The sequence below is a fragment of the Helianthus annuus genome, chromosome 6 (genome assembly GCF_002127325.2).
Source record: "Helianthus annuus cultivar XRQ/B chromosome 6, HanXRQr2.0-SUNRISE, whole genome shotgun sequence".
Classification (NCBI taxonomy): domain Eukaryota; kingdom Viridiplantae; phylum Streptophyta; class Magnoliopsida; order Asterales; family Asteraceae; genus Helianthus; species Helianthus annuus.
Window position 1 is genome coordinate 64957326 of NC_035438.2, and position 24707 is coordinate 64982032.

The 24707-nt window shown below is 36.5% G+C and overlaps 2 protein-coding genes across 2 annotated transcripts; both read left to right on the forward strand.

Annotated features, from left to right (window-relative positions):
* Positions 1 to 832: 832 nt before the first annotated feature.
* On the forward strand, positions 833 to 3209 carry LOC110888581 (uncharacterized protein PF11_0207-like). Its single transcript, XM_022136101.1, has 2 exons — positions 833 to 1153; positions 3117 to 3209. Exons 1-2 carry the CDS (start codon positions 833 to 835, stop codon positions 3207 to 3209), a joined length of 414 nt encoding a protein of 137 aa, XP_021991793.1.
* An 18729-nt stretch (positions 3210 to 21938) lies between these two features.
* Positions 21939 to 22595, forward strand: LOC118479573. Its single transcript, XM_035974162.1, has one exon. The coding sequence runs from the start codon at positions 21939 to 21941 to the stop codon at positions 22593 to 22595; it is 657 nt and encodes a 218-aa protein (XP_035830055.1).
* Positions 22596 to 24707: the final 2112 nt, after the last annotated feature.

Below are 24707 nucleotides of genomic sequence, written 5' to 3' on the forward strand. Positions count from 1 at the left end.
AGCTGGCAAAATTGGAAACTCAGAGTTAACCAAAGAAGACTACAACCAGATTGATCTAGAAGAAATGGAGCTCATAGACATTCGCTGGTGTTTGGCAAGTTGCATTCGAAGAGCTCAGAGATATATGGAGATTACTGGGAAACAATCATTAGGTGGTGCATCAACTAAACTTGGATTTGACAAGTCCAAAGTGACCTGCTTCAAATGTAAGCAAAAAGGTCATTTCAAGAGAGAATGCAATAATTCTGTTGCTGTTGGTGGAAATGAACATCCATTCAATGATGATTACTACCGAAAGGCAATTTACCACCGTAGCAGAGAAGAGCCAAAGATTATTGAAGACAAACCCAGAGAAAAATCAAGAGCACTTGCTGTATTCCATGATGATGAAGGATATGATTGGAGTCAGGTTCTTCCAGAAGAAGATCGTTTGGAAAATATAGTTACAGCTCGTGGCAGAAAAACATCAAAAAGTCAACATTATGTTTTCGTTGCTGAAATTAAAGAGGAAAACAAAGAAGAAAATGTTATAGCTGAAGTCAAGGAGAAAACCAGAGAAGAGATTCTAAGTGAGAAAACTTATCGAGAAAGAAACATTGCTTTGAACAGAATGGATGAAATGCAAGAAGAGTTCGAGAGTGTTGTCAGTAATAAGAGATGGGATAAGAAGAGAGAGTGCTATTTCAACAGAGAAGGTGAACCTGTTGTTCCGAAGAAAGACATAATTTTTGAAGATGTTCTTCTCATAATTCCTCGATCTGCTGAATACTATAGAAATGTATTAAAAGATGACACATGTGCAAAAAGGCATGAAAAGGAAATAAGATATGCCATGACATCGTGTTTGAGGAAGAGGGATGAAGAAAGAATGACGAAGATTGTTGAAGAAATGGTAAACAATCTAAAGAAAGCTGCTGAAGAGGTTAAAGATGAAGCTGTGGAAGTTGAGGTCGTAAAGAAAGTCGAAGTTGTTAAAGAGGAAGATTTGAAGGTTGCTGAGAAAGAAAAGATTAAAGAAAAAAATGAGGTGAATGTAGAAGTTGAGAAAGCTGTTACTGAAGAACAACAAGTTGTAGAAGATGAGAAGAAAATTGAAAGTTTGGTTGAAGAAAAGAATGAGATTTTGGAGATTGCTAGTGATGCTGGTGATAAGGTTGGTGTTGAAGGAAAGTAGAAAGATGCTGATCAAACAGAAGTTGCAGCAAACACCAAAGTGCTAATCACTTAGGTAATTTCTAATTCTGAAATCTTAAAAACTGTTGAACAGTATAAGAAATGCATGGAACCATGCAATGCTTGTACTGAAAAAGATGAGAAATTCAGAACAAGAAATTTTGAATTCACAAAAGTTGAAGAAGTTTTCAAAAATAAATGCAACGAAATGTTAGAAAACGAAAAAGTTTTAAAAGAAAATAATGAAACACTTTTAGAAAATTATAAAAAATTAGAAAAAGAAAATGAAGTTTTGAAAGAAAATGTTTTGAAAAAGACAGAAGAATGTGATCAAAAAGAAAATGTTTGTCAAGAAATGAAGAAAGATTATGATTCAATAAAATTGGCATATCATGTTACAAAAGAGTCATATGAAAAGGTGAAGGGTGAAATGAAATTTGTTCAATCAAGATTTAATTATTGTTCTGAAACATCAAAGGAACTAAAACGAATGTATGAAATTAAACAAGATGTTGTAAATTCATATATTGAGGATGTTGCTAAACTAAAACGTCAGATTGCTGATTTAGAACAGGATAACAACAAATTAAAAAGTTACCATGCGTCGTCATATGTGCTTGAAAGAATTTTCAACATAAAACCAGATGGGAAAGATGCTGAGCAAAACAAGAAAGGTATTGGCTCAGAGTTTCATCAAGTTCCACCACTGGAAAAGTTTGTATTTTATGATGATGAAAAGGTCGAAAAAGCTTTCAACATGGTAGATCAATTGCCAGACAACATTGACGTAACCTATTCCAAATCTGATGATTCTAGTGATTCAGAGGTGGTAGGTAAGGTCGTTGAAAGTGTGTTGAAAGAAGAGTCGGTTAATGCAGGTAATTCTGAATCACAAGATGAAAATGAAGGTAATTTTCATGATGGATATATGAAAAATACTAAATCCGAGAAAAAATTGAATGATGATTCAAAAGGATTGGTTTATACAATGGTTGGATCGGACAAATTATTCTTAGATGTTGTATTCCCGATTCAGAATGTGATTTCAGAAAAGATTGACAAAGTTTTCAAAATGGTTGAAATTGAAAAGTCTGATATTCCAAAGTTTGCTGGAAAAGGTCACAAAACTTTTTATAACAAACCTGGTTTCAAGAAGAAAAACATAAAAGCTGGGTTGGGTTATAAGAAGAAACAAAGTTAGAAAAGAAATGAAATGCCAAACTATCAGGCAAAGATGAATTTTGTTCATGGAGCAACGTCAGAAGAAGAGAAAGAACTAAAATTTAGACGACAGTCTAATGACGAGTTCATAGCTCAAAAGAAAAAGCAACAACCACAGGTCAAAGATGTGTCCAAGAGAACATGTTTTAAATGTGATCAAATTGGACATCTTGCACGCAAGTGTTCAAATCTGAAACCTGTTGATGTTGAATCGAAAAAAGCCTGAAAATGTTGAGAAACAAAAAACTGAGAATGTGAAACGAAGGTCAACCAGATTTGATTCGAAACAAACTTGGAGGTATAATACAAACAAGTTTGCTTCAAATCAAAATTGGAAATCAAACCCGAACAGGTTCGATTCAAGACAGACCATGAATTCTCACACACCCAGATTAAGAACAACACAAAGTTGGAAAACATCAGTTGAGTTGATATGACAAAATCTCAACAGTTTTGGAAACCAAATGTTGTTGTTCAAAAACAAAATGCTCAAAAAGTCTCACATTTTTACAAAAGAGGTGCTTCAAAAGGTCAAACTTGGTTAGTTAAGAAACCAATGATTTCAAAGATTGATGAAAAAGTTGAAGTGCAAATTGAAAAAGTCTTTGTTTTAAAATGACAAAGATTTTCCGACATTGAATTAAGTTTATTGTGTTGAAATGCCTAAGGTCAAACAAAACTGGGCTAAATTGTTCAAGTAATTGAATATTTTAAATGTGCAGGGGCTCAACAAAACCAAAGATTGTGAGAATGGAAGTTGGAGCAGCCTGGCACAACGAGAGGAGGAGAAGGTTGTTGGACCCTATGTTGGGTGAAACAGGGAGTTAGTTTGTTTGTTTTTTGTATATAAATAAACCATATTTCAAAAAAAAGCCCTAAAAATTGAAAAATTAAAAACCAAAAATATGTTTTCATTTTGTCAAAAAATTGAAAAATCAAAAATATGTTTGTTTTTAATTTTTGTCAAATATTCAAAAATACAAAAATATGTAACTTGAATATGCCGAAACCCTCACGGCGGAACAAACGTGATTAATTTCACAAGATTGAAAAAATGGTTTTCAAACTGTAAAGGATCAATGTGTTGTAATTCATGGGGGTATTTACTGCTTTTTATGAAATTCGGTACACATTAAGCAGACAATGGATGGCGAGACAAAGCTATCTACATCGGTTATCAAATTTTCTTTAAATGATTTTGCATTTTAGGGGGAGTAATATTGTCAGAAAATCCAAAAACATTTGAAAATTTGAAAAAGACAAAAACATGATAAAATTCGAAAAACAATTTTTGTGTAAAAAGTGGAAATGATAATACATCAGTAGATAATCACAGTACGCTAAAGAAATGGTATGTTTAAATGTGATAAACGGTCTCACTGATGATGTGCCAGTAGATTTTTACACGCTTAGTAGATTGTGTTCGAGATATAAACCTAAATTTCAAACTTACTTATTCCGTGGGGAACATCTCTCGGATATATAGGTAACCCCTGAAATCTTGTTTGAAGGGTTTTCTATTTTTGACATACTAGGTCTTTGTGCGTGGTGATATCTGGGGTATTATACCTGGACTTCTGATTTTGCGGGAGCAATAGCCTAGTCCTAGTATAATTCTTTACATTGCTTTAATCATAAAGCCTACCCTCAGCATAAAAAATGATGAAAGATTGAAAAATGCTAATCATGTGCTGCTGAAGAAAAGATCCCCAAACGGGACACACCTAAAGTCAAGTCGTCATCTCTTTGCTGAACGGAAGTTCTGACCTGAGCTCTCACGGTTTCACATTACCCATTTACAGATATCATTAGTGTACATTCACCTGTAAGACTGAATATATGAGTCTGGATACGAGAGTATATTCTGAGGTGGGACACGCGAATAAGTTAAGTCCTTAAAACACTAAATCCGTATCTCGAAACAGTTGAACTTTGTGTGAAAATTTAAGTGGATCAGTATACTGACAATCTAAGTGAATTGTTTAGAATTGAAAGTGTTTAAAGCTCAATGGTACTAGTGATTTGTCAAAAACTGATATGATCCTCTGACACGAACTCAAACAAAAACATTGTTTGTAAATATGTTTGTAAATATTTCTTTACTGCTTTATGTTTCAGAAACATCCAAAAAGATTTTGATTTCATTTTATTTTCGACAACCGATGTCTGAGTGCTGAGTTTCAAAATCTAAGTATGCTGATCGTGTTTCTGAAAATAAAACAAGTTCATTAATTTGAAACTTGAAATTTTTAACAAAAATCAAAAACCGTTTGTGAAATCTCCAAGGTCATTAATTTGAACTCGGATGATTAACTGTGAGGGATTTGGATGCTTATATTGTTAAAGAGCTTGTTTCCGATCTTGTTTGCAGAAACTATCAAATCTTGAAAATTGTTGATAGGGAGAATGTTTAGAAAGTTTGAGTGAGCCAGGTTTTCAATCCTGGAAGTTCAAAATGTTTGTAGTTATAAATGTTTGAGAAATTGCAGATGCCAGATTACGATCCCGATAGTTGAGTCTAAGGGGGAGTCTGAAGACAAGCTTGAAGCAAGGGGGAGCTTGTAACTGGAAAGCAAAGTGACGATCCTGAAAGCACGGAAGCTTGACGAAAGGGGGAGCTTGAAGAAGCTGATCAAAGAAGAGAGATTGATGGATGCTTACAGTGTTAGACAATTTGGACAGAGCGTGAAGATTGATCAAGACTGAAGATGTGTCATGCAAAAGATTAGACACTGAAGACTTCGTCAACATCCAAGGGGGAGTCTGTTAGTGCACTATGTCTGTTGACTTAGTCTTGTATCAAGTCTTGCATAATTCAGGGCACGAAGATCGAGAAATCAAGATAAAAGCTAATTCCGCTTGAAGTGTGTTAATTCCGCTTGTAATGGTGATCCAGTAATTCCGTGCGGAATTAGACAGTGATTTCGTTTGTGTCTTGTAATTCCGTTTGTAAGAGTAATTCCGCTTGTAAAGTAATCTCGTTTGAGACATGTTCAAACGGAAATACCAACACTATAAATAGGTGATAGATCCGTTTCATTTGAAATGGAATTAGATCTTGTGATTCGGTAATGAAGTGCTGCCGAATTGTCTCCAGGTGCTGTAATTCTATCAGATCATTAATAGAGACATATTAAAGAGTATCAAGCTGTTTTCACGTCCGTTCCATCAATTCCGCCTTTCATTCGGATCCAAAACTCTTCTGAACGACTCATTCGGGTCATACAACGATCCTACAATTTCAACCGTAAATTTTTGTTAATTTTTAAAAAGAAGGTGTAGAAGTCAGAAATTTCAGTAAAATCGAGCTGATTTGGCAAGAACTCTTCCTCCTGAGCTCTGATACAACTTGTAGGATCGAGAATCGATCTAAACGAGTCTATCAGAAGAGTCCTAATCCATATCAAAGGCAGAAACAATGATACAGACTTGTTTACAGCTTGATTTACTCATTAATTGTCTTGTATATTGATATGAAAGCTTTACAGATCGAATGACACATCGACAGCAGTTCGGTACCAGAATCAGAGAACGTTACAAATGGCATGGCACATCAGCTATTTATAGACAGGGTATTTCGTACAAAATGACCAGGGTTCATTTCGTGCAAAATGACATTTTCTATACATTTCTCGTTTTTCGTGCCCTGATCAATCTACCCAAATACATGACTCGATACAAGACGAAGTCGACAGACATATGCACCAACAGCATCTTTGGTCTCATTGTTATCAGAAGGTGTTTTAGTTTGTTCTACCTCTTGCAGCTTGACAATAAGAGCTTTGTCTGCTATTTCTTTCAAAGTTTCTTCATTCATTTCCTTTGAAACATCAATGATCTCTTGAACCGGAGTTTGTTCAACTTCGTACTGTGGGCAAAAACCCGTAGTCGGTTCACTAAAGAAACCTGCAAAAGGATCAAACACATTAGCTGGCATTATAGATTTAAATGCATTAGTAATAACCTCCTGTTCAGACTGATAATAGTAGACCGCTGCTGCTGCCTCTTCTAGATCTGTAAAACTTTCTTTATTCACCACTTCACTGACTACTTCAACTTCAGAAACACATTCCTCGATTTTCGGTTCTGGTTCTTCAGTAATTTCAGCCATCATTGCAAGACCACCTCCTGGAATGTACTTATCCCAACTGAAGCCTTCTGGAATCTTTTCGTCATCTTGATTCACCAAAAGAGCTTTTTCTGTTTGTTTGGATGGGCTATTCTCGATTTGAGGTCGTGGATTGAATGGTTGTTGACTGTTTTTTTATAGATGGCATGTCGGTAATAATCGTTGGCGAATGGATTCTGATGGTTATTAACTTCTTTGTTCGGACATTCGCGCTTGAAGTGCCCCTTTTCTTTACACTTGAAGCAAGTCACCTTTGATTTGTCGAATCCAAGTTTAGGAACAGGACATGCGAGACTACTTCTTCCGGTAATTTCCATGAACCTTTGAGCTCTTCTCACAATGCTCGCCATACCCCATTTTATGTCGATGAATTCTAGTTCCCCGGGATCAGTTTCATCGTAATCTTCTTTAGTCATATCTTGGTTACCAATTCATCCGGCTACTAGACTCTCGTAAGACTCAAGTACAGAAGCTAGAAGTGCTATATGCTGCTTTGCGGCTGTCTCGGTAAAATCTTGACTGTTTTTGATATTAACAGCGATATTGCACAATATCCCATGACTATAACTCTGATTTGTTCGAACCTGAAGAACTTTGAGAAGAAACCTGTTCTTGAGAATTCTGAACCTTAGGATTCGGTTTGTAATTTGAAAACGATGAAACGTTGTTGTTAGGCATGCTTTGAGGTACTCCCGATGAAGAATCTGCACTGAATGCCGTTTGAATCTTTGGACTTGGAGCAGATGTGGCAGATGAGTTTCCTTTGTAATAATGCTGAACATCTTGCTGTACGTTTGCAGATTTCATTTTTCTCATCTCCCAAAGTTCAAGCTCATGAGCTTCAATTCTCTCGATAAACGTACTCAAATTGAAACCCACGTATTCCAAATTGTTTTTCAAAACCAATAAGAATGTACCCCACTGTTCATGTTGTAGTGCATCAGCCAACTTATCAACCCACTCTTCGTCTGGTTTATCCATATTCAAACGTTTCATTTCCACTACCAAGTGACAGTACCTCTCAATCAACTCTTTCGTTGATTCTCCACTGAGAGCAGTAAATATGTCGAATTCTTTTTTCGATAGTGCCTTTTTGCTTTTTATCATTGCAACACTCCCAAGAAATTTGATTTTAAGAGCATTCCAAATAGATTGCGCGTCACCCTGATGCTGTAGCAGTATCAAAATGTCTTCCTTAATTACCTGTTGCAATATACTAACCATCTTCTTCTCGGCTTTAAAGTTTTCTTGTTCAGCCGAAGTTAACGTGTTAAGTGTTTTCGGAAGGCCAGCATCATTCGTAGGAACTACATATTTTGTTTCAACTTTCAGCCAACATTCGAGCTGACTCGCATGAACCCACGTGCGAAATCTATCCTGCCACCCCGAATAATCTTTAATGTTAAGCAGTTTTGGTGGTTTTTGCATGGTTCCTAGCTCGTTTTCCATATTCACATTCTAGGCTATACTTGCTGGAGATTGAATAGTCATACCTCCTCTGAAAAACGCATTGTAAAACTCTTGATTGTCCATTTTTATACTTTGAAAAATGATTCGAAAAATTTCTAAGTTTTGAAAAATTTCAATTTCAAGCGACCTGGACTTTCAAACGATCTGGACTTTCAGATGACCTGGGCTTTTCAAACGAACTGGACTGATTCAAACGACCTTAACTATTTCAAACGACCTGGGCTATCTCAAACGACCTGGATTGTCAAACCGTGTGACCTGGATTGCCAAACCGTGCGACCTGATCACTCAATTCGTGCGATCTGATCCAATTCATGAGATCTGAACAAGAACTCAAACGACCTGGTCCAATCCGTGTGACCTGAACATGATTTTCAAATGATGTGAATAAAACTCAAACGACCTGATTAGTTTCACACGATTTGGACATCATTTTCACACGATCTGATCAAAATTTCAGGTTTTTGACATTTTTGGATCAGTTTTAGTTCGATTTATGGTCTGCAACTTTGTACAATTGTTCAAAATGATGTTTTACACACAATATCTAAAATTCAGTCCATTTTATCCGTGAAATCGTCTAAAAATCCAAGAAAGAGTAGAAGAATATGGTTCTAAACCGTTCAAACACTGATATCAACAGATTTGACTCATCCTGAGCTTTGATACCACTTGTAGGATCGAGGATTCGTCCAAAACGAGTCAAATAGAGTCAAATCTGGTTTCTAGAAAGGCGGAATCAGACGAGAAACCGTCAATCAGTGTTAAAACAGGAGTAGAAGAGTAGAAAGTCACTTTAAACATGTTCTTTATTGATTATAAACGTTTTGGTATAGAGAGAATCGGACAACACTTCGTTATAGATTTCTCCAGAATCTCACAAATGAAGAACACCACTAGCCTATATATAGGCTGACTAGATCGCACCAAATAACTACTCCAGTCCGCACGAACTGGACAACTTCAGCTCGTGTGATCTGACCTTATCAGGTCATGCGACCTGGACTCAAAACATATAAAACTTAACATTTCAAACTATTACACATAATTGACACGACATTGACTGATGACGCATGCAATAGACATTATGCATCAACAGAAATAGCATTTATGTTTCAATGGCCTTCTTCATATATCACTTTTTATGCATAACTTGTAATTTGGAAGGTACATAATAAACCATAGAATATTGCACCCACACATAAACGCCAAAGAAAAAAACATTTTTTAGAAAATAAAATAGGTGAGGATAAACTAAATAAGATTTTTCTCAATGAAATGGAAAAAATCCTCACTTAAGAATTTTATACAACACATTGAGTGAAACTTTATTGAGAACAAAACTGAATATCCAAGAAACGATGTTTGCCATGTGTGGTTTTTGAACTTCCTGGCGTTTTAATTGAATGGTATTTAGTAAAATATGGCGTTGTTTTTGGTGTGATCAATGGAAGGTCCTGAGACGTTGTTTATGTAAGAAGTTTTTGGCGCTTAGTTTAGGTGATAATTTATTATAATATATGTTAGTAATAAAGTTTCCGTCGTTTCAGTTACTATTTGTTCAGCTTTATTTATTAAAGTTGTAAGGCGTCCTATCATTAAGTTTGGCGTTGTGTATGAATGGCGTTTTTAGATAAAGGTGACAAAATACAACTAATTAACTTTTGTAAGGCAAAATAATGTTATAGCGTTTTGAAACATATATCACTTTTTGTGCGTAACATGTGATTTGGAAGGTACATAACAAACCATAGAAGATCGCACACACACACACACACATAAACGCCAAAGAAAAAACACTTTTCAGTAAAAAAAATAGGTGAGCATAAACTCAAAAAGATAAAGATGTAAGGTGTCCCATCATTAAGTTTGTCGTTTATCTGTTAAAGCTGTAAGGCATCCCATCATTAAGTTTGGCGTTTTGTATGAATGACGTTTTAGATAAAGATAGCAAATTAACTTTTGTAAGGCAAAATAATGTCATTGCGTTTTAGATAACGAAGGCAAAATACAACTAATTAACTTTTGGTGTTTGGCGTTTACGGCATTTTCGCGTTTTATATCTAATTAGAGAAATAAAGTATTTTATTAGCGAAAAAGTACATAACAAAGCATAGAAATGACACACAAAAAAAGGAAAAAAATTAAAACTCCTCGTCAGAAGTGATTTCATCTAAGAAGCATCCATTGCTCCCATCATCTTCTTCTTTGGATTCTTCATCCAATTTCTCATCCAAAACTTCACTTTCATCGGTCTCTTTTCTTGAAGATTTTGAAACCTCCATATGAACATGTCATGCAACAACGCCAATTTTAGGGTCATGTCTCTGTTCAAACATGCTGTGTTGTTTAACTCCTTTAGGACCCCAAGACTTTGTTTAATCATGATGTTTTCAACTGTGTAGTCTTCCTGTTCCCCGTTGTCACATACAACAGTCACTATGTCAGTGTCTTCATCAAAACGTCATGATTGGATGACTGAGTCCACATTTGGATTTGCATTACTCGATCCAAATTTTCTAGTTAATCTTTGTAAAACCGTCTTTGTTTTCTCACAGAGGTTATTAACAGAAACGCCAAGTGCAAGGATCTCCCTATGTACTTCTTCGTCCAAGTTTATTATGGCTTTGATGGTTTTCACAAACACTCTGCTTCTGTTGTCAAAGAGGATTACAAATCTATTTATTCTAGTTTTGAATCTCCATGAAACAATGTTTTCCATTTTTCGTCTTTCAGAGTTTTTTTTTTTTTTTTTTTTTTTTTTTGAAATTTGGCATTTTGGTAGGAATGGGTTTTGGTTAAACATGTCGTTTTTAGCATCATCAATGGAAGGGATGGTAACGTCTTTTATATAATGATGTTTTTGGCGCATAGTTTAGGAGCGAACTTTTATAATAAATGTTAGTAATAAAGTTTCAGTTACTGTTTGTTCACCTTTATCTATTAAAGCTGCAACGCGTTTCATCATTAAGTTTGGCGTTTTGTATGAATGGTGTTTTAGATAAAGATGGCACAAAAAGGTCTTTTCATTGCTATGATTAGATTACGGTAGCGGGAAACTTTGGATTGACAAATATAGTTGCATGATAGTATTGCCATGTTAAGTTCTTAGTATTCGAATTTCGCCATGTGGATTTGTTTAAACTTTCATACATATGCTATTACCTAAACTTGTATGCTCACCAATACTTTTTTATTGAACTATACTTTAACACGTATTGCAGGAATTTGATGAGGATGATGAATGATATCTAGTAGGAAGACTAGAAACACGCTTTAAAATTAGTACTTTGTTGAATTTTACTTTTGTTCAACATGTTGTAATTTGCTTCATGACGATTGTACTTGTTTCTTAGAAGTGAAATGAAATTTACTTTATTAAATATTGTCACCATTAGTGTTATGACGACTCTAGCAATCTCGTTTTCGTCCCACACCAATGTTTTCACCATCAGTTGGAGTATGACATATTGGTATCAGAGCCATAACTATAGGGAATTAGGAAAAATTTCCATGACTTGACCTAGTCTATAGTTTAAGTACCAAACTTGACCATTCTTGTTTCATTCTTATAATACTTGAATTCTTCAACTTTGCTTCTATCTATTCTTTTTGTCTTTAATTATACATGTCTTTCCCAAGACTAACACAATACACACATGAAGATGTGAAGACACTCTTATTTCACAAACTAGATGATTTTCACCAAGATAGGCTTAAAGGCCCATGATTTTTGGTGGAGTCCCTCACTCCGCGTATTCGATTTTTCACGAAATTACACCATCAAGTTAGGAGTGATATCCGTATCTTGATGGAAAATTTCCATTTCATACTCTAGTGGGGACCCTTACCAACGAGTCGGAATTTGCTCCTCGTTTCATTTAGAGAACATAATTATCAAGTTAGGAATGATATCCACATCTTGATAACTAGTCCCACTCCTCGCTTTTCAATCCTACCAAAGTCTCGAATTTTCAATTGACAAGGGACATGTAGTAACCGGAAGGGTGAATACCGTTAACCGCTCCTCGGTGAGAGTATTCTACCTATTAGGCCAAAGCATGTTTCCCTAACTCGAAAGAAGTTTTGATTCACTTTGGAACAGTCTTAGTTTCATTCCGAGACAGTCCAAGTTTTATATCGAATCGCTTTTATGTCATATCCATTTCTATGTTTTTACATTTGTTACGTTTATCATTTAAAGTCGAAGGCATGAATCGCACGTTATTCACAATCTAAAGCAATACTAATAATCGTCAACAAACTAAATTTACATTCTTAAGAGTCTTCATATGTGATTGTACCAAATGCATACATGTTATACTTGTGCAAACTCTGTGAAACATACGTGATACGTGTTATATTTTATGTCCATTCATGCGAACAAACTCTATTTTATAAACACATTATGATTAAGTCTTATCCTCTCCCCTTATTTCAAACTTTTAGATGTCTTCCAACCGTAACTCGAACACAAGGAGGAACTCCAAGTACAACTCCAACACTGATTCGATGTCCAAGAAGGACATGATGAAGTTCATGGCTAAGCAAATGGCCAAAGTCATACCCCACATCGTTAGTAAGAACCAACCAACAACGTCGAATCCCCCTATGTATCCGTTGAATCCAAAGTCGACCTTAAACAATTCAACTCGTGTAGTCCAATTCCGTTTATGGGAGAAGAGGGAGCGACAAAGATGCTCCAATGGTTTGACGCCATGGAGGTCACCTTGCGTCAAAGTGGGTGCCCTGAGCATCTTCGCACCACTAACGCCATCGACGTCTTCCGATCGATAGCCCTTGATTGGTGGACCACCGAACGTAACGCACGCGTAGATGATGCCGCTTATGCGTTAAGTTAGACCGAGCTTAAGAATCTCATGAACGACGAGTTCTGTCCTCCCCACAAGCTCCAACAACTCGAAAACGAGTTTTGGAATCTCAAGCAAGTTGGGAGTGACAATACCGGCCTCACCACTAGGTTCAAACAACTTAGTGCCATTTACCTTGGCCAAGTCGATTCTACCGAAGGCCATTACCAAATACATCCGAGCCCTACCTTCCTCTGTCTCCAATTTTGTTGAGTCCTCTCAACCCAAAATCCTTGAGGACATCTACCGCTTAGCTGCCAAATTCAACCATAACCGAATTTTTTATGGAATCTTCGAAACAATGGGTTCTACCAAAACAGTTCACCAAGCCACCATCGAACCTATTGCCAAACCATCCAAACCCTCACCCAAACCCAACACCAATGGTAAGAAGCTGAAGGCTTAAAACCGAAACTGTGAGGTCGTTACTCCGCAAAACCCTCCACAACAACTCTCCATGACCCAAAACCCAAAACCCGAACTTTTATAATAAATGTTAGTAATAAAGTTTCAGTTACTGTTTGTTCACCTTTATCTATTAAAGCTGCAACGCGTTTCATCATTAAGTTTGGCGTTTTGTATGAATGGTGTTTTAGATAAAGATGGCACAAAAAGGTCTTTTCATTGCTATGATTAGATTACGCTAGCGGGAAACTTTTGATTGACAAATATAGTTGCATGATTGTATTGCCATGTTAAGTTCTTAGTATTCGAATTTCGCCATGTGGATTTGTTTAAACTTTCATACATATGCTATTACCTAAACTTGTATGCTCACCAATACTTTTTTATTGAACTATACTTTAACACGTATTGCAGGAATTTGATGAGGATGATGAATGATATCTAGTAGGAAGACTAGAAACACGCTTTAAAATTAGTACTTTGTTGAATTTTACTTTTGTTCAACATGTTGTAATTTGCTTCATGACGATTGTACTTGTTTCTTAGAAGTGAAATGAAATTTACTTTAATAAATATTGTCACCATTAGTGTTATGACGACTCTAGCAATCTCGTTTTCGTCCCACACCAATGTTTTCACCATCAGTTGGAGTATGACATATTGGTATCAGAGCCATAACTATAGGGAATTAGGAAAAATTGCCATGATTTGACCTAGTCTATAGTTTAAGTACCAAACTTGACCATTCTTGTTTCATTCTTATAATACTTGAATTCTTCAACTTTGCTTCTATCGATTCTTTTTGTCTTTAATTATACATGTCTTTCCCAAGACTAACATAATACACACATGAAGACGTGAAGACACTCTTATTTCACAAACTAGATGATTTTCACCAAGATAGGCTTAAAGGGCCACGATTTTTGGTGGAGTCCCTCAATCCGCGTATTCTATTTTTCACGAAATTACACCATCAAGTTAGGAGTGATATCCGTATCTTGATGGAAAATTTCCATTTCATACTCTAGTGGGGACCCTTACCAACGAGTCGGAATTTGCTCCTCGTTTCGTTTAGGGAACATAATTATCAAGTTAGGAATGATATCCACATCTTGATAACTAGTCCCACTCCTCGATTTTCAATCCTACCAAAGTCTCGAATTTTCAATTGACAAGGGACATGTAGTAACCGGATGGGTGAATACCGTTAACCGCTCCTCGGTGAGAGTATTCTACCTATTAGGCCAAAGCATGTTTCCCTAACTCGAAAGAAGTTTTGATTCACTTCGGAACAGTCTTAGTTTCATTCCGAGAAAGTCCAAGTTTTATATCGAATCGCTTTTATGTCATATCCATTTCTATGTGTTTTACATTTGTTACGTTTATCATTTAAAGTCGAAGGCATGAATCGCACGTTATTCACAATCTAAAGCAATACTAATAATCGTCAACAAACTAAATTTACATTCTTAAGAGTCTTCATATGTGATTGTACCAAATGCATACATGTTATACTTGTGCAAACTCTGTGAAACTTACGTGATACGTGTTATATTTTATGTCCATTCATGCAAACAAACTTTATTTTATAAACACATTATGATTAAGTCTTATCCTCTCCCCTTATTTCAAACTTTTAGATGTCTTCCAACCGTAACTCGAACACAAGGAGGAACTCCAAGTACAACTCCAACACTGATTCGATGTCCAAGAAGGACATGATGAAGTTCATGGCCAAGCAAATGGCCAAAGTCATACCCCACATCGTTAGTAAGAACCAACCAACAACGTCGAATCCCCCTATGTATCTGTTGAATCCAAAGTCGACCTTAAACAATTCAACTCGTGTAGTCCAATTCCGTTTATGGGAGAAGAGGGAGCGACAAAGATGCTCCAATGGTTTGACGCCATGGAGGTCACCTTGCGTCAAAGTGGGTGCCCCGAGCATCTTCGCACCACTAACGCCATCGACGTCTTCCGATCGATAGCCCTTGATTGGTGGACCACCGAACGTAACGCACGCGTAGATGATGCCGCTTATGCGTTAATTTAGACCGAGCATAAGAATCTCATGAATGACGAGTTCTGTCCTCCCCACCAGCTCCAACAACTCGAAAACGAGTTTTGGAATCTCAAGCAAGTTGGGAGTGACAATACCGGCCTCACCACTAGGTTCAAACAACTTAGTGCCGTTTACCTTGGCCAAGTCGATTCTACCGAAGGCCATTACCAAATACATCCGAGCCCTACCTTCCTCTGTCTCCAATTTTGTTTAGTCCTCTCAACCCAAAATCCTTGAGGACATCTACCGCTTAGCTGCCAAATTCAACCATAACCGAATATTTGATGGAACCTTCGAAACAATGGGTTCTACCAAAACAGTTCACCAAGCCACCATCGAACCTATCGCCAAACCATCCAAACCCTCACCCAAACCCAACACCAATGGTAAGAAGCTGAAGGCTTAAAACCGAAACTGTGAGGTTGTTACTCCGCAAAACCCTCCACAACAACAACTCTCCATGACCCAAAACCCAACACCAATGGAAAGAAGCGAGCTTACACCAGGACATTTCCTAAGTGCATAACTTGCACCAACCATCACCTGACCACCGCACCATGTCGCCTTGGCACTACGTGCAATTGAATTGGACACTTTAACACCCAATGCCGAATTGGCCAAAAGCCACACGATAACCAAACTCAACCACCTGCCCAAAACCAAACCCAACTGCCAGCAAACAATGGCCGCATTTGCTACAAATATGGCGACCCAAACCATCTTAGCAACGCCTACCCTCAGCGCAACAACCAACAACAAGCTCCTTATGGACAAGCCTTCGTCATCATTGTCGCTCAAGCCCTAAACAACAACAAGGTCATCAACGGTATGCTTCTCGTAAACTATGTTTATGCTTCTTGTTTATTTGATACTGGCACGGATAAAATTTTTGTATACGTTGAATTTGAACCATTGCTTAAGTGTAGACGCTCTAGGTTGCCAAAATCTTTCGCCGTCGAAGTCGATAACGGAAAATTTATCACCATCGATTTTTTCCTTCTTAATTGTTCTCTTAACCTCAACGATCACAAGTTATCGATTGATCTGATACCCATGCAATTGGGTACTTTCGGCATCATAGTAGGCATGGATTGGCTTCCAAGAGTTCGTGCCGAAATTGTTTGCTTCGAGAAGTTCATTCGTCTTCCCTTTCTATCTGGTGATTCGTTACACGTCTATGGTGAGAACCCTTCAAAAGGTCTCAAGCTCATGTAGTGTACTCAGGCGAACAAGTACTTGTGCAAAGAGTACTTTTCCTTTCTTACCCATGTGTGGAAACGAAGGTTAAAGGAAAAGGCGTGAGTGATGTTTTTTGTCGTTTGTGATTTCCCCGACGGTTTTCCAAAAGACCCACCTGGTCATCCTCCTCCTGGTTCTGTTGACTTTCGCATCGACCTTATCCCTAGCGCTACACCTATTGCTAAATCTCCTTACCGTCTCGCACCCTCAGAAATGCAAGAGCTATCGAGCCAACTTCAAGAATTACTTGATAAAGGATTTATACGCCCTAGTACTTCTCCTTGGGGCGCTCCGGTCCTCTTTGTCAAACAGAAAGATGGATCATTCCGCATGTGCATCGACTATCGTGAACTCAACAAACTCACCGTCAAGAACCGTTACCCACTTCCTCGCATCAATGATCTTTTCGATCAACTCCAAGGCGCAACCTGTTTCTCCAAAATCGACCTTTGTTCTGGCTACCATCAACTTCGAGTCCTCGAAGAGGACATTCCTAAAACCGCTTTTCGCACTAGATACGGTCACTACGAATTCGTAGTCATGCCTTTCGATTTAACCAATGCACTCGCGCTTTTCATGGATTTGTTGAACCGTGTGTTTAAGTAATACTTGAATCGCTTTGTGATCGTTTTCATAGACGACATGCTCATTTACTCCAAAACCTAAGACGAGCATGAACGACATTTGCATCTAATCCTCGAACTTCTACATGGTGAACAACTATACGCCAAATTCTCCAAGTGTGAATTTTGGCTAAAAGAAGTTCAATCTCTCGGACACGTTGTGAACGAGAAAGGCATTCATGTGGATCATACCAAAATCGAAGTTGTCAAGAACTGGATTACACCAAAATCTCCGTATGAAATTCCTTCATTTCTTGGATTGGCGGGTTATTACCGTCAATTCATCTCCAACTTTTCAAAGATTGTCGTTCCCCTCACTTCTTTTACTCAAAAGGATAAACCTTTTGTTTGGGGTTTCGAACAAGAAGAGTCTTTTCAAACGCTCAAGGACATGCTTTGCAATGCTCCTATTCTAGCTCTTCCTGATAGTAACGACGATTTTGTGGTGTATTGCAATGCTTCAAACCAAGGTCTCGGTTGTGTTCTCATGCAACAAGACAAGGTTATCGCTTACGCATCGAGACAACTCAAAATACATAAGAAGAACTAAACTACTCACGACCTTGAACTTGGTGTCGTTGTTTTTGTATTAAAGATATGGCAACACTACTTTTATGATCCTATGTTTATGGTCTTCACCAACCATAAGAGCCTTCAGCACATCTTTAACCAAAAAGAACTCAACATGCGTCAACGGGTAGAGTTGCTCAACGACTACGATTGCGAAATTCGCTACCAACCTGGTAAGGCGGATGTCGTGGCCAACGCTCTTAGTCGTAAAACTCATGTGAAGAGTATTCTTTGTTTCCAAATTCTAAATGACCTTCGAGATCGCATTCATGAAGCACAATACTCATCCGTTAACGAGATTAACATGTACAAAGAGATGAAGTGTGGTGCTGAAAATCAACTCGTATCCAAATCTGACGGCATGCTTTACTATCTCGACCGCGTTTGGACTCCAAACCGTGACAACCTCTATGACTTCTTGAGGATACAACCTCAAAAATCTCGATACTCTATTCATTACGGCGCCGACAAGATGTACCAAGACCTTCGTATGTCTTATTGGTGGCCCGATATGAAGAAAGATATCGCCACCTACATTTCTAAATGTCTCACTTACTCCACGATAAAAGCCGAACATCAACGTCCCTCTGGCTTAGCAGAACAACCAGAAATTCCGGTCTGGAAATGGGAGAGCATAGTTATGGATTTCATCCCCAAACTCCCTTGTACTTTGGCTGGTCATGATAGCATATGGGTAATCATCGACCGTCTGACCAAATCCGCTCACTTCCTCCCCATTCGTGAAGATTACAAAGTCGAGAAATTGGCTCGTATCTACACGAACGAAGTTATTTGTCGGCATGGTATCCCCATTAATATCATTTCTGACCATGATAGTCGTTTCACCTCGCGTCTTTGGCAAACCTTTCAAAAAGCTCTCGGTACTCATCTTAATAATAGTACCGCTTTTCATCCTCAATCTGACGGTCAAACCGAGTGTTCTATCCAAACCCTTGAGGATATGCTTCGTTCTTGCGTAATCAATTTTGGTGGCAACTGGGATATACACTTAACTTTGGTAGAGTTCTCGTATAATAACAGTTATCACACTAGTATTCAAATGGCACCATTCGAAGCATTGTATGGTCATAAGTGTCGTTCGCCTATTTGTTGGCATGAGATTGGAGGAGCTCAAATCACCGAACCTGAACTCATACAAGAGACGATGGACAAGATCTTTCAGATTCGTGATAATCTACTCAAGGCCAGAAGCCGAAAAAAGAGTTACGCTGACAGAAGACACAAACCTTTGGAATTCATTGTTTGTGATCATGTACTTCTCAAGGTATCCCCTTAGAAAGGAGTAGTTCGATTTGGTAAGAAAGGCAAACTCGCTCCTCACTTCGTAGGTCCTTTCAAGATTCTCAAAAGCATTGGAAAGGTAGCGTATCGACTGGATCTATCTCAAGAACTCAACAATGTTCATCCGACGTTTCACATTTCAAATCTAAAGAAGTGCCTAGCTGAAGAAGGACTTCAAGTTCTACTACACATAGTACAAGTACCTATGTAGCAACTTTCACAACTAGATTCTCATTAAATCTCCATCGTCTGACTATGAAGGTTATCTTGAGTCGGTGTTTAATTAAATTTTCAAGTCTGGACCGCTTGAAAGCTAACATGCAATAAACACATGAGTGAATTGCTTATATTTGTTGCCGTTGTCTAGGGCAACTACTCTTGCATAAACGTCGGTGTTGTTGGGGATGGGTCACTCATACTCTGTTGCAACATCCCATTGTTATAAGTCCAATTTTGTTTCCTGTTTATTAAGTATTGTTAATATTGATTTTTCTACAAGAAACAAACACCAGAGGTATTTATTATAACTATTACACTTAAATAACTTAATTAGTGGGTTAAAATTCTTGTTGATCTTGGTTAAGTTATAGTACAAAGCCGTTAATAAAAAAGAAGGGTAAGAAGTAACAATAAAGTGACAAGTGTCCAAGAAGGGATAAAGTGATATGGTAATTTTATCTAAGAGAAAATGCAAATGCCTAGAAACATGCATACGCAAGTCACATGTTATTCCCCTATTTTTTAAGTGTTCGTAACTTTTTATACGCTATATTTGAAAACTATAACTTGAAATTATGGAACTAGAATCCTATGAAGTTTACGTTGTTGAAATGATTCTCACTATAGTTAATGATATGCGTAAAATTGCACAATGTAATTTGCATTATTCAAGGTTAGTTTTAGTCGTTTTCTTGCATGAATATAGTAAATAAGTTATTTATTTCTTTACATTTGATTTTTATTTCAAGAACAAATGGCCACAAAATAAAAAAGATTGGTGTTCCCATGCTAAAAATCAAGTTACAATAAAACTGACCAAGACACGCCCCCATGCTTTGTCAGACACCCCCTGGGTGTGACAACATATACGGAAAATGCAAATCATAATTCAAGACACGAGGTAGTTTCCCATAAAGCACCACCCCGTGCTTACATTTTTGTAGAAAAGACAGAAAATAACAAGGCACGAGGTTGTGCCTAATCAAACACGCCCTCGTAAAGACAAAAAAAGTTGTGGACCCAACAAAGTTGACCACGGACGTGTGTCACCTAGCTAAATATGTTCGTGCGTCATGCCTAAAATAAACTTTACAACTATCACAAATGAACAAAATGCAAAAACTCCATGACACGAGCCATGCCTCATCTTCTTTCCAGGCTATAAATTCAATCCAATGCTCACAATTTGAATCATCCCATAAAACCCATTACAACCATCAACCCACTTCCACACCACACCACACCTCCATACCATTCTACTATGCACCCACCCACCATTGCACTACCTTTCTATCTTGTATTTTTTAATCATTTCGGTTTTTAATTTGTCCAAGGTTGTATGAAATTTTTTTAGCAATCATGCTTGTATGTTTATCTTTAATCAATCAAGTTTGGTGTTAAGAGTATTGGTGATAAAAGAAAAACACCCGATTTATATGTTTTCGTGCATTAATGTTTGATTAGAGACCTTCGTATTCTTCGTGTAGACTTTTATGCTTCGCTAATTCATCATCGGTGAACGGAGAAAAATATGTGGGTCTATAATGAAATCAACTAATTACGTAATGGGTATTAAAAATCATGTAGTCATGTGCTGTGTATTCAAAATCACGTAATTACGTAATGGACTAATGTGTATTCAAAATCCTGTATTTTGTTAAGAAAACTATAGCAAAAAACTGTTGGAATTAAAGAGAATGGGATGATCGTTGTTAATACGCTGTAATTTTTTTTTAAATATTAACATATGAAAAAGTTATAGGCATTTGAAAATTAATTAAGGAAGTTATCTTAAACGAGAAAGGACTAAATTACCCTTCAAGCTAGTGACACTTGTCCTGAATTTCTTGTCTCGTAGGCTTTGTATAGAAAACTTGTCTTGTATGGGATCTTTTCTCTATTTTATAACTAGGTTATTGCCCTGTGTAATACACGAGGTGAATCATAATTATAAGAGTAAACTTCCGTTTTGCTCCCTGTGGTTTGGTCATTTTAACGGTTTTGCCCCAAACCTTTAAAAATAGCCATTTTACTCACTGATGCCTTTCATGATTTCACTCCCTGTCTCTAACTCCATCCATATTGCATGTTAACTGAAAGGGTATTTTGGTAATTTCAAGTATAAAATAAGGGGCATTTTAGTCTTTCATATCCAACCTAAAAAGATATTTTATTATATTATTATAAGACAAAGATAAACATCTCCATCTCCTCTCTCTAATTACTCTCTCTCTTCCTGTCTCTTTCTTATCTCTCCCACAAAATCACCGGTGTTATCTGGTTCAATATCATTTCCTTCTACAAAATCAATAGAAAGACCACCACCACCGCCACTGCACCTACACCTTTACCACCACTAACCCACCACCACTATACCTCCACTGTCACCACCACAACACCCACCACCGCTGCACCTCCACCGTCACCACCATCAAAACTGCACCTTCAGTGTCACCGGCATCATTAACACCACCTACGTCACTGGAAAACTTTAGCCCTATCGAAAGCCCTAATTTTCATGAAAACCCTAACCCCTAATCATCGTCATCAACCATCTTCATCGGAACTCACAACCATCTTCACCGGCAGTAAGATTGTTACCACTACAGTCCTCGATCTATCATTACGGCTTCCTCATCTTGTGCTTCCATTTAATGAAACGTGCGGTGGAGCAATATGCCTGTAGGAACTTTGAGTGCTTATCGAGCAAGAATCCTAAACGGGGTTACTCGAAATGCATAAATTGTTTTGAGATGGAGAAGGAAAAGCTTAAATGGGTCACAAACACGTCGTTTCCAACTGATATCTTGATCAAAGACGCGTTAAGTGTCAAGCCTGGGGAGATCAGGATAGGGCTCGATTTTGGTATAGGCACGGGGACATTTACTGCAAGAATGAGAGAGCATAATGTAACGACGACTTTAAACCTTGGAGCCCCGTTTAACGAAATGATAGCGCTTAGAGGTCTGATTCCTTTGTATGTGACGTTGAACCAAAGGTTACCGTTCTTTGATAACACAATGGATTTGATTCACACAACAGGGTTTATGGATGGGTGGATTGATCTGCAGTTGATGGATTTCATTTTGTTTGATTGGGACCGGATCTTGTGGCCGAGCGGGTTGTTGTGGGTCGATCGGTTTTTCTGCAACCGGAAGGATTTGGATGATTATATGTACATGTTTCTGCAGTTCAGGTACAAGAAACGAATAAGAAAACTACCGATAAATGCCCCTTATTTTATACTTGAAATTACAAAAATACCCTTTTTGTTAACATGCAATATGGACGGAGTTAGAGGCGGGGAGTGAAATCATGAAAGGCTTCAAAGATCAGGGAGTAAAATGGCTATTTTTAAAGGTTTGGGGCAAAACCGTTAAAGTGACCAAACCACAGGGAGCAAGACGGAAGTTTACTCTAATTATAATGTGAAAAAAAAATATGTTTATAATATGATCTAAGTATATATAATATAGAGTAATATGCAGACCAAATACGAAATAAATATTGAAGTTCGTATAGCCAAATACGAAATAAATATTGAAGTTCGTATAGCCATTCTTAATAATATGATCTGTTATTTATTTTAGGATTTGTCATAGGAACTTAAAATTTTGTACCACTACTAATATTTATTGTGACATTTTCTTGTTCAAAAGTAACGTGTCTGATTTTATCTGATAATAGATTATTCTGACGGGTTAATGTTGGCATAACATTATATTTTCTACCATCCAAATATAGTTTCCTCACTTTCGCTATCATTAACAATAATATAAGGTATGCTCGTATTCAAAGCTATAAACCAATATGAATTGTACGAAATAGTTACTTTTATCACAATTAGTAAGGAAACTAATAAAAACTATTGATAATGTAATATCTCCCATACCATTTGAAAGGTCTGAAAAGGGATTTCTAGACAGATAAAAATAATGTAAATGGATAGACAAAAACTGAATTAATAAAACCAATTAATTATAGTTGAGAAAATACTATGTATAGTGTAATACTTTACATGTACAATTGAACCAATGAAACATATATATAAGTGAAAAAATAAAAATAAAGACCCGTGACACCATACGACAACTAAGTAAATCTAAATTTTTAAAAAAAGTTATGATATTCCGAATGTGAAGATAGCTTTCACATACCTCTACATCTTAGTTACAATAGAAATAGATAATATGCATATTACTTTGACAGGGTAAACTTCTCTAAAAAATATGATGTTTTCTATGTGACATAGATAATATGCATAGCATATGAAGAGTAAAAAAACATACTTAGTATTTAGAATGAAGTGGAGTTTAATTCTAAATATTTGATGTAATATATTGAATATTAAATAATGATTTTTTATATTCTTGACAAAATTTTAATTATCAAAAAATCTAATTTGATTCTAGAAGGGAAAGTAAAACTTACGAAATTGATCAAATGGTTACTAATTTTATGGGTATTTGTTTAATAATTTCAAATCAAAATTAATTCCATAAATTATAGATTAGATTTAAAACACATTTTAGACTTTAGATTTACAATCAAAATAAAATTCTAATATAATACTTAAATTTTTTTAATTTAAAATTTAAAATTTAAAATTTATCAATAAATTATTGATGTCCTCGTTGAATGATATGTGTACCAAATCAGTTTTCTTTTATTATATAGTATAGATGTGGCTGTGACACAAGATGAAAAAATTAGAACGATTGACTCTCCATGATTGACCCTTTCCAATGTTCATGTTTTTTTTTTTTTTTTTTGTATAGAAAAATTGTCTTGAACAAGATCATAAAATATATCGTTCAAAGAGAAGCCATCGCATGGACCATTTGACCAAGAATAGTCAATCGTTTATTTTGCATTATAAATAGGGGTCTGGTTATCCACACATCCCCTAAATTTATCCACACATCCCCTAACCCTATACACCCCTCATTGCCCTATACGCCTGAAAATGGACCCACCTGATAAGCCCCTCATTGCCCTATACGTTTACTTTTTGGTTACTTTTTCACACATCCTATTAATTGTCAATGATTGGGTGTCAGCCAATGATTGCCCAATCATTGGCTCTTTTGTGTGGAATAAAATTGGGGGGGATGTGTGGGTTTTCATTGGGATGAAGTATTATTTAAAAAAACTTTATATATATTTTTTTTAAATTGTTGTTAAAATAAAAAAATATAAACATTTATATTTATTATTATTTATTGTTATAAAAGGAAGGTATATAAATGTCGTTTTTTATTTAATATATTTAGAAAAATGGCAACATTTTTATTAGTTAATTATTATTATAAAACGTCAATATTTTTTATAATTAATATTATAAAACTTCTACATTTTTTATCAAGTGTTAGTATAAAACGTCAACTTTTTTTAAATTAGTATTATAAAACTTCTACATTTTT

What these genes read in the sequence shown, in the direction of transcription:
- LOC110888581 (XM_022136101.1), top strand. Translation starts at nt 833, where the DNA reads ATGACATCGTGTTTGAGGAAGAGGGATGAAGAAAGAATGACGAAGATT. An exon ending in CTAGTGATGCTGGTGATAAG is followed by an intron (nt 1,154 to 3,116) that starts GTTGGTGTTGAA and finishes TTAAATGTGCAG; the next exon opens with GGGCTCAACAAAACCAAAGA.
- LOC118479573 (XM_035974162.1), top strand. Translation starts at nt 21,939, where the DNA reads ATGAAACGTGCGGTGGAGCAATATGCCTGTAGGAACTTTGAGTGCTTA.